Raw genomic sequence first — 10,776 nt, forward strand, 5'->3', positions numbered from 1 at the left:
TGCTCCTTCCACTCGTTGCTAGCAACAACTCAGCCTTGGTATCTGGAGTTTCCACAAATAACACCACCGACACCGACCACCTTGCTCTGCTATCCTTCAAGTCACTCATTAGGAGCGATCCATTGCAAGCTCTGGAGTCATGGGGCAACCAGTCCATCACTCTATGCCAGTGGCATGGTGTCATGTGTGGAAGATGAGGACGCCGTCGTGGCCGTGTTATGGGATTAGATCTTGAGAGTCTCAGCCTTGTCAGCACTATCTCCTCTTCAGTAGCCAACCTTATGTTCTTGAGGAGGTTGTGCCTCAACAGTAACCGCTTTCATGGTACTATACCATCAGTGGTTGGGAAACTCCTATACATAAGGCATTTGAACCTGTCAGATAATTCTCTCGATGGTGTAATCCCATCATCGCTTTCAAATTGCAGCCATCTTGAGGACATTGAATTCAAATTCAACAATCTCTAAGGGAAGATACCAGGGGAGCTTGGTGCCTTGCAAAACTTGCGCACAGTCTTGCTCTTCCAAAAATTGCTTGAGGGTGAGATACCACATGAGCTTGGCTCCCTGCACAATCTCAAGGCACTCAATCTTGGCCACAACAAGCTTACAGGAACTATTCTTGTGGAGATCAGCAACCTTGTGAACCTCGGGTTTCTACATATTGGAAACTACAAGCTAATAGTAGAGATTCCAGCTGGGATAGGTAACATTGTTAAATTAAGCATGTTCTCACTAAGTTCAAATCAACTGTCTGGTTCTATCCCAAGTTCACTAGGAAACCTCTCAGCACTGACCGTTCTTACTCTGCATACAAATAATCTAGCGGGGAGCATTCCACCGGTACAAAATCTTTCATCTCTAAGAGTACTTGAATTAGGATCTAATGACCTTATAGGATGCATCCCTTCTCAGTTAGGAAATCTCACATCACTGGTATTCATAGATCTTCAGGTAAACCGTCTATCTGGAGGTATTCCAACATCACTTGGGAACCTGAATTTGCTTGAAAACCTTGCCTTGTCGTTCAACAATCTTACTAGTTCCATACCTAATTCCATTGGAAACCTACTATTTCTCTCAGAGCTTGACTTGGACAATAACCAATTAGAAGGTCCGGTATCTCCTCTTCTGTTCAATCTTTCCTCTCTGGTGGTTTTCAATGTACAAATGAATTATTACCTCAACAGTTCTTTTTCACCTGACATGGGGAACAACCTTCCAAATCTAGAGCTCTTCCTCATTGATTATAATCAATTCTATGGGTCCTTTCCTTCCTCCATGTGCAATTCATCTATGCTTCCAATGTTTGAGGTCATGAATAACTTATTAACAGGAACAATTCCTAGTTGCCTAGGAATTCACTTAAAGAGCTTGTCTTCATTGTCCATTGCCAAAAATCAGATCCAGGCAACAAAAGATGTTGACTGGGATTTCTTGGTTGGCCTGACCAATTGTAGTGAATTGAAGCTGTTGGATTTGGGTGATAACTTGTTTGAAGGTGAGATACTAAGTTTAGTAGGCAATCTCTCCAGAAGTCTGGAACTTCTGAATATGGAATATAACAACATAACTGGAATGATCCCTGAAGGAACATCAAATTTGGTCAACCTGAATATGCTTCATCTATATGAAAACAATCTAGAGGGTACCATTCCTGCCTCTCTTGGCAAACTAAAGGGACTGAATGGTTACTCCTAGGAATGAATTACCTATCAGGACCAATCCCTCTAGCTATTGGCAATCTTACAAAATTAAACTTCCTTCATCTTGATGGCAACAAACTTAACGGAAGCATATCATCTAGTGTTTCTGGTTGTCCTTTACAAAGATTAGACCTTTCACACAATACCTAGAGAACTTTTCCTTATCAACACATTATCTAATTACATGTAGATCCAAAATAATCAATTAACTAGGACTTTGCCCATAGAACTTAGTAATCTAAAGAACCTTGGGACTCTTGACTTTTTCAGTAATCAAATATCTGGAGAGATTTCGATCTCCCTAGGAGAGTGCCAGTCAAATATCTGGAGAGATTCCAATCTCCTTGGGAGAGTGCCAGATGTTGCAGCATCTTAGCGCATCTCATAACAACCTTCAAGGAACAATTCCGCCGTCAGTAGAGTAGATGAAAGGCCTTTCAGTGATCGATCTTTCCTACAATAATTTCTTTGGGGGCATACCTGAATTCCTTGCTAACATGAAAGGTCTTTCTTCCTTCAATCTCTTGTTCAACAACTTTAGATGTCAAGTTCCAACAGATGGAGTTTTTGAAAATGCATCTTCTGCCGTAATCATAGGAAATAGTGGCCTATGTGGCGGTATCCCTCAGTTGAAGTTGCCACCCTGCTGTAGCCACGATACCAAGAAGCCATCTTTGGGGCTTATCATAGGAATATCTATTGGCGGCAGTGCATGTCTACCTGGCGTGTTTGCACTATTTGTATTCTTCATTTGGAAAAAGAAGATAGAGGTGAACCTCCAAACACCAGCAGTCAGTGCGAAACATATAAGGGTTACATATGCTGAATTGGCCCGTGCAACAGCTAGTTTCTCATCAGGGAACCTCATTGGAGTAGAAAGTTTTGGCTCGGTCTTCAAGGGATAAATTATGATTAATGGATTACAAGTGACAGTGGCTATCAACGTGCTCAACCTCCTCCAACATGGGGCAGCTCAAAGTTTTGATGATGAGTGTGAGACTTTGAGATGTGCTAGACATCGTAATCTTGTGAAAATCTTAACGGTCTGCTCAAGTGTGGACTTTAGAGGCCTTGATTTCAAAGCCATTGTATTCGAGTACTTGTCAAATGGAAACCTAGATCAGTGGTTGCACCGGTCAATTGATGGAAACAGTGAATACAAGGTGCTTGACCTCGTCCAAAGACTAGACATTTCTATTGATGTGGTTTCTGCACTTGAATATCTACACACGCACAAGCCAATGTCAATTATCCACTGTGATCTCAAGCCTAGCAATATTCTCCTTGATGGTGACATGGTTGCTCATGTTGGTGATTACGGACTAGCAAGGTTCTACCATGAGGACTCCAACGAAAGTTCTGAGAAATCAAGCGCCTGGGCTAAAATGAGAGGAACAACTGGATATGCTGCTCCAGGTGAATTTGCAACTACTTTAGTTTATTACTACTAGCTTATCATCAGTACCCAAGTAAATAGGTGTTCTGATTATCTCAATTGTTGCTTACGTTAGAATAAACTGACAAAATTGAGATGTTCCCACAAATGACAAAACAGACATCACATCCATTAATTCAATACTCTAAGAAGTGAACTATTGTGGAAAGAGTTATGCGTAAACACCATCAATGCATACTTAAGCTCGTTATGTTGTTTTCTTGCAATTCATGTGAATTTCAGAGTATGGATTGGGTAATGAAGTTTCAGCCATGGTGATGTCTATAGCTACGGTATACTATTGCTTGAGTTGTTTACAAGGAAAAGGCCAAGAGACAATGAATTTAGTAACGATTTGAGCCTTCATAAATATGTAAAGATGTCAGTGCCCGACCAAGTGGGTAAAATTGTTGACCAACACTTGCTACAAGGGTCAGATGATAATGAAGGAGTGACCTCAGACTATAATAAAATTAGCGATATGAAGATTGCTTGCATCACTTCTATTCTACGTGTTGGAATCTCATGTTCAAAGGAGACACCAACGGAGCGTGCACAAAATGGAGATGCTATGAAAGAGTTGCAAGCAATAAGAGACAGATTTCGCAGGGATTCACTCCAACTCCAAGCAGGAGCCACAAGTCACTGAAGCATTCTAATGTCATTCATGTGCATGACATCTTGTCATGTTACAATAAATCAGGTTGAAGAGTGGCCGTAAAAATGGAAGCTCTCCAACTACCTCGTATGGCCTTTTGATCAAGGCTTCATCTTGCTTCGAACAATAGTATAATACATTAGTTATCCTAATCAAGTAAAATATTGGGCATTATATAACTTTTTTCTTACGGCATAAGCAGATATAATGAAGCTTCTCCACATTTGCACATTTGTTCTTAATTCTTCTCATGAATCCTTCTCAAATTGTCTCCACCTTGAAGAGAGAGAAAGTGAAGGACCGAAACAGCAACAAGAGGGGTGAATGGAAGCCAATTAAAATTCTTTAATAAAACATAACATATGCCTCAAATTCAACCTAAGCCCCATCTCTTCTAAATGCGAAGATCCCATATATCATTATATCAATTCAGTGACATACTCTAGAAACAATCAGAAATATTTAGCCTGTTCGTTTCGTCGTAAACGATCGTAGATTATTTACTGCTGGCTGATTTGGTGTGAGAAAAAAAATACTATTTCAACTTATAATCCACGGTCGTATACGAACAAGCGAACAAACTGAATATATTTCGGAAACAAAATACAGACACACGCTACTATCGAACTGGACCGAACAGCGGAGAGGCTATTAGAAGTCGCTAACATTAGATTTGAAAGGTAAATATATATAACCTGTTCGGCTGGTCAGGTTTAGGCTGGTTTTGGATGATCGTACTGTGTGAGAGAAAATAAGCTGAACTCGAATGCAACCTGACCAGCCGAACACCCCCATAATCCGCCAGGGACCTATTCTTTCTTGAACTGAAGCTAGCCGTCCTTGCCCCCCAACGCCGCCCCTCTCTCTGCGGCGGCGGAATGGCGAAAAGCGGCGAGTCCACGGTGGAGGTTGCGTCCTCCAGCTCCTCTCCTCTTACTCCCGCTTCCGCGTCGGCTACGAGGCTGAAGGCGAAACACCGTATGGAGATCGAGGGGTACCCAGTGGATGGCGTCTCCATCGGCGGCCAAGAGACCTGCGTCATCTTCCCGACGCTGAGCCTCGCCTTCGACATCGGCAGGTGCCCGCAGCGCGCCGTCTCGCAGGAGTTCCTCTTCGTCTCCCACGGGCACCTGGACCACATCGGGGGCCTTCCCATGTACGTGGCCACGCGGGGGCTCTTCAGGCTGCGTCCGCCCACCATCTTCGTCCCGGCGTGCCTCCGGGACCTCGTGGAGCGGCTCTTTGAGGTGCACCGCGCCATAGACCAGTCCGAGCTCAACCACAACCTGGTCCCCCTCGAGGTCGGGGAGGAGTACGAGTTCAGGAGGGACCTCAAGGTCAGGGCTTTCAGGACCTACCACACAATACCCAGCCAGGTGAGATGAATTGGTTCACTTCACTTCTTGGAATTGTATATGTTGTGAATTCAATCCGTTATAATCTTACAATGCTTGGATGAAGTATCAATTATGTGGTGTATATGCAGGGGTATGTGATATACTCGGTGAAGCAGAAGCTTAAGCAGGAGTTCGTTGGCCTACCAGGGAGCGAGATCAAGCAGCTCAAGCTATCAGGTGTGGAGGTCTGTCTGGATTGGTGGCTTTGGAGTTCAAATTGAAGCACAGTCTAGCAACCTGTTGAAGGGAGTATGGCTTGTTAGCCCCCTAACCAATTCATAATTTTTGTAGATCACGAATACGGTGTCCACCCCTGAAATTGCTTTCACGGGAGATACAACAGCAGATTTCATTCTTGATCCGGATAATGCAGATGTGCTGCAGGCAAAAATTCTTGTTGTGGAGGTATTTTGTTTTCACTTGTCGCTTTACAGCTAAGTTCTCAGGTTGCAACATGTCACCAATTTTGTGACATTAACAGCAAGTTAAAATACTTAGAAACACACTCCATTTCCACTGCTGAATGTTTTATCTTCTGTAGTCAAACCCTTTAATCTAGTGAAGTGTGCTGTGTGAATTTCAGAGTACTTTTCTAGATGACTTCATTTCAGTTCAGCATGCAAGAGAATATGGGCACACACATTTATCTGAGGTATCTGATTTAAGTTGTTATTTGAGTTATTCCAAACTTGTTTATTCAACTTCCAAAATGTCAAATAGTATTTACCCAGAAGTTGGCTTTTGGAAACACAGATAGCAAGTCAGTCCGACAATCTTGGAAACAAAGCTATTCTACTGATCCACTTTTCTGCACGTTATACTACAGAGGTGGGCTGACATCTAACCTTTGTTTCAGTTCTATCCATTGAAATGCTATGGCTACCTGCAAATTTTTTTTTCTGTTATTCAATTCCATTTTGACTACTTCTATGTGGCCACTCTATCCTAATTCCGTTCATACTTAAGATGCTTCGCTTCCATATGGCTATTCAAGTTTTTTCCCCAAAGCAACTGTACCAACATGCACATCTCTTTTCTATTCTGAAGTTGTACTTGATGAAGAAATATATCAGTTGTCTTTGCTCCTTTTGTTATGTCTTGGAAATTTGGCCTATTTGTTTTGCATTGTTTGTGACTAAGCTAGTTATTCTCTTGACCTTCTCTGATTACTTCCTTTTAGCGAGAACTGCATCGAAAACCTAAATCTCACTAGTTATGACTATTCTGTTTGCAGGAAATTGATGTGGCAATAAACAGATTGCCACCGTCTTTCCGTAGCAGAGTTTATGCCTTGAAGGAAGGCTTCTAATAAAAACATGAAGCAGGAAATCAGTAATGAAGTTTTGTCAGTGGAATCAGCATTGCAGTTTTCCAAATTGGATCGTGTGGGTAACTTTCACTAGAAATCTTTTTGCTATGTGTGCTCTGATGATACTATACCAAACATCTGAAGATTTGTGCGGGACTTTTTGTTGTCGGTACTCGATGCTTGTGACATTGGAATGATTGAATAGTGAAACGCGAAACATCCCGCATAAGCACCATTTACTTTATTTATTTTTTAACAGAACCATTTACCTCATTTCTGAACATTGGCAATTTGATATTACATGAATACCATGTGACTTTGGACCAACAACATGTGTAATCCTCATTTCATCTCTGAAGATATACAAGTAGCACTGTACTGAATCCACAAAAGAAAATGAAAGTTTTTCACAAAGTGAACTGGCTACTTCCATTGCTACGTGCATGTCCTTGTCCCTCATTATAAGAAACACAGATCAACTTGCTTTCACTCAGCATGCTCCATGATCTTCTCATGTGATCTGCCTCATGAAATGAGCGATCGATAGATGATAGATATGAACTGAAGACAGGTGTAACAGAATTTAAAACGAATGGCAACACTGCTTCAGATCTGAGGTGAGTGATAGATGACAGATATGGATCACAGAACCAGTTACCGACCTATCTTTGCAACACAGCTTTAGATCTGAGGTGACTGATGTCTGACTGTGAATCTGATGCACATACTTATCTTTGTTGTGAACGTAAAGCATAGACTTACAACCGGAATGCAAGTTAACCCCAGCAAACATTGTGTTGCCAACCTGTTAGAGAACTTGTCCGGAATCTGGATAGGTTACCTTAAAACCTGAATAAGATTCATAAAGTTACCAAGCATGAATAGGATTAGTTCCATTGAAGCCCGATTCATAATGTTTTGGAGGTAAAATAGAGTGGAGATTGGAGAAAAATGGGTATTGCAGGGTATTTGCCAATGGTAGGAAAAGAAAAGGAACCAGCCTGAATCATATCTTTTCATTTGACAAGATCAGTTCGGAACTGTAAAATGTCAGTGCCGACTTTTGTCTGATTTTAAAGCCTAAGTGGTAGATTGCTCAAATTTAGATCAGAATCGTCATCTCAATGCTAGTTAAGACAATGAAGAAACAACTGTATGTGTTTCAATCAACTGACAGGAACACACACCCATCGTTCTTTTCATTCCTGCTATGTATACACCACACAATCAAAAGAATTGGGAGCTGGAGTGTAATATACAGTTACAAACTTGGTTTACTACATGCTTCAGAGTCTTCAGACCATGCATCAATATATATTCAGAACCATCGACAAAGATATACTGTACCATCGCCAATCAAAAGTTTGGGGCAAATCCATCACCTTCATCTTGTCGGCAAACACACCCAGATAATTTACGTCGTCTGCAGTTCTGGCGTCAGCTCGATGGTCTCTAAGCAGCTAGCAGCCTTATGTCCTAAATGTTCCTTCAGTTCAGGCTAAACCTGAAACAATGTTGTTGAGAAAATGTCGGTCAGATTCAGTTTCCGTATCAATTGTTCAAAGAGCTGCGGATTGTTGTAAATAATGCTAAGATGATTAGTGGACATAAAAGCTAAATTGTACTACTTGTTTGATTCTTTCACTATTTTACTCCTTTATGACTTCTTTGACTGAAATTATAAACAATTCTGGTATGTGAGGCTAGGATCTCACGCTGGAAACGCGCGGTAACGCGCACGAAAGCGTGGACAGCCCTACACTGGACCACGTGCCCATTCGCTGTGGATACATCTTCTGATCACAAATAAGTGATGATTTTTGGACATTCACACGGTCTACAAAGCACAATCTTAACTAGTATTTTTTTAGAAATATTTATAAAACATAGGATATGTATATTTTTATTAAAAAAAACTACATTCCAAGACAAATCTACTCATACCATTTCGAAACATCCAAACTCAACACATAGAAAGTAAGGGCGTGTTTAGTTCCGAAAATTTTTGGCTTTTGGCTACTGTAGCACTTTCGTTCGTATTTGGCAAAAATTGTCCAATTATGGACTATTTAGGCTTAAAAGATTCGTCTCACGATTTCTCGACTAACTGTGTAATTAGTTTTTTTTCGTCTACATTTAGTACTCCATACATGTGCCGCAAGATTTGATGTGACGTTACTATGCAAAAAATTTTGGCTTTTGGGTGGAACTAAACGAGGCCTAATATGCTACTAAAATTTCAAATAGCTATCATAGACAATCCCAGAACTTCACTTATTATTGGTGATTGAAGGTAGTATATGTCATACACCCAAAAAAAATCTACCTGGAATTTTCAAACCATATTCGGAAATTCTTTATTTTCACTATAATTATTGGCATGTACAGTACTTGTGTTTGGTATCATGCAACTTGGGTATGCACCTTTAGTTCTAGGCTTCTAGGCACTGGTCTTTACATGCAACCAATAATGTTCCTGTCATTTAGGATCCAATGTCGCTATATGGAAAAAAATAAAATAAAGAATAAACTGTGTCTTTTTGTACACCTACACAGGAGGAGTAGATGCGTGCAGCGTACGCCTACACGGCGGTGGCCAAGTGATTATGGAGAGACAGACAGCCGTTCTGGTTCCGGCGACATTCCACTGTGCAGCACCCCTGGCCCTGGATCTGCGCGATCCACTGTGCCACCCGTGGCCTGAGGCATCTCCTGCGGTGGTGCCACGAATTGTCTCTCTTGCTTGCTAGGATCATCGATCAGCTAGCTACCTACACTACACTACAGAGGGGCCCGCCGGCACGACAGTGACCTCTCATGGCCGTACAGCGCCACACATGTGTGGCTTATTTAGCAATAATCCTTTTCATTTGGGTTTGTCTTGTGTCTTAATCCTTCATTGACCTATGGAATCTTCTTCCCTTGTGCTCTAGCCTTACATAGCAAGAATTTTGGCCCAAATTCTCAAATCTCAACAAAAGAAGATTTCAAATTACGAATATATTTCTTGTGTAAACTAGAGTCCTGTTTGGAACATTACAAATCAAGTATCTATACGCATGCATTGGCGTGGAAAAAAACGTTTATGATAGATTAATAAGTTAACGACCGTAGTAACTGTAACACCGACAAAGCAGAGCAATTATTAGCTACCAAAGCAATGCAGGTAGATGCAAATGAGTACGAACTCACCATCTTACTCTAAACAGGAGCACCTGACACTTGCTCATGGGCCCCACGACGGCCCCGTCGGCCGACGACCCCGACCCCGCGGCGGCGCGGGGCGCCATCACGCCGTCGTCGCAGAGCAGCCTGATCGGCACCATGCCCGTCCGCAGCGCCCCGACGCGGACGCCGACGTGGGCGTCCACGACGACACTGAACCCCTGCTGCCGGCGTCGGTACCTGTCGCGGACGCGCGCCGCGACGCCCTCGTCCAGCACGACGCCCCTGGCGGTGGCCACGAACGCGACGGTGCCGACGGTGCGCGGCGCGTGCGCGAACCCGCGCACGGGCGCCCAGCCCAGCTCGACGCCGCCGTCGGCGTCGCGCAGCGCGACGCGGCCCTCGCCGTCGCCGTACCGGAACGCGACCCGCTCGTTGGGGTTCCACGACACGACGCGCGCGCCCACGGTGGCGTCCATGGCGGACACGGCGGCGGAGGAGCTGCCGTTGTCGCCGCCGAGGCGGAGGCGCACGGGGGAGAGAGGTTGCAGGTGGAACGACGGCGCGCGCGGGCGGTAGTAGAGGTACGCCAGGCAGGCGGCGGCGAGCGCCAGGCAGAGCGTGAGCAGGGCGAGCCCCGTGGCCAGGCAGCACGCGCGGCGGTACGAGCACCCGCCTCCGCCGCCGCGGCGGTGCTGCGGCGGATGCTGGCGGTACGGCGGCCGCGGCTGCTTCCGCGCGCCGCCCGGGTGCTGCTGCTGCCGGTACTGGTGCGCCGGCGGTGGTTTCAGCGGGAGCACCTGCGGCGGCGGCGCGAGCGTGGGCTTCTTGAAAGGCGGCGCGGGCGCCGGCCTGCTGCCGGGGGCCGGCGTCGTCGTCGTCGTTGTCGGCCTTGCCGCCGCGGGTGCCGCCTTGGGCCTTGGCTTGGACGGCAGGGGAGGCTTGGGCTTGGGCGGCAGAGGCGGCTTCTCGGCCATGGCGCGCGCACGATTCTTGGTGATCGTACCTACGGTACGTGCAGATGCAGGTGCAGGACGGAGAGAAGGGTGGGAGTGAAGTGATGGTTTGGTGCCTAGTTGCTGATTGATTAGCTGCTGCTGCAGCAGC

General features: G+C 44.6%; 2 protein-coding genes and 1 pseudogene across 2 annotated transcripts; 2 read left to right on the forward strand and 1 right to left on the reverse strand.

The window, feature by feature from the left end:
- The first annotated feature begins 218 nt into the window (after positions 1 to 218).
- LOC136468867 (receptor kinase-like protein Xa21) lies at positions 219 to 3,715 on the forward strand (annotated as a pseudogene).
- Positions 3,716 to 4,618: 903 nt separating this feature from the next.
- LOC136476172 (nuclear ribonuclease Z-like) lies at positions 4,619 to 7,492 on the forward strand. Its single transcript, XM_066473903.1, has 6 exons — positions 4,619 to 5,174; positions 5,285 to 5,380; positions 5,487 to 5,600; positions 5,779 to 5,847; positions 5,949 to 6,023; positions 6,430 to 7,492. The coding sequence occupies exons 1-6, from the start codon at positions 4,677 to 4,679 to the stop codon at positions 6,502 to 6,504; spliced, it is 927 nt and encodes a 308-aa protein (XP_066330000.1). The 5' UTR covers positions 4,619 to 4,676; the 3' UTR covers positions 6,505 to 7,492.
- A 152-nt stretch (positions 7,493 to 7,644) lies between these two features.
- On the reverse strand, positions 7,645 to 10,776 carry LOC136476171 (uncharacterized). The gene is made up of 2 exons (XM_066473902.1): positions 9,697 to 10,776; positions 7,645 to 8,008 (listed from the first exon to the last, which is right to left on the reverse strand). Exons 1-2 carry the CDS (start codon positions 10,644 to 10,646, stop codon positions 7,993 to 7,995), a joined length of 966 nt encoding a protein of 321 aa, XP_066329999.1. The 5' UTR covers positions 10,647 to 10,776; the 3' UTR covers positions 7,645 to 7,992.

This window comes from Miscanthus floridulus, chromosome 8 (assembly GCF_019320115.1).
Source record: "Miscanthus floridulus cultivar M001 chromosome 8, ASM1932011v1, whole genome shotgun sequence".
Classification (NCBI taxonomy): Eukaryota; Viridiplantae; Streptophyta; class Magnoliopsida; order Poales; family Poaceae; genus Miscanthus; species Miscanthus floridulus.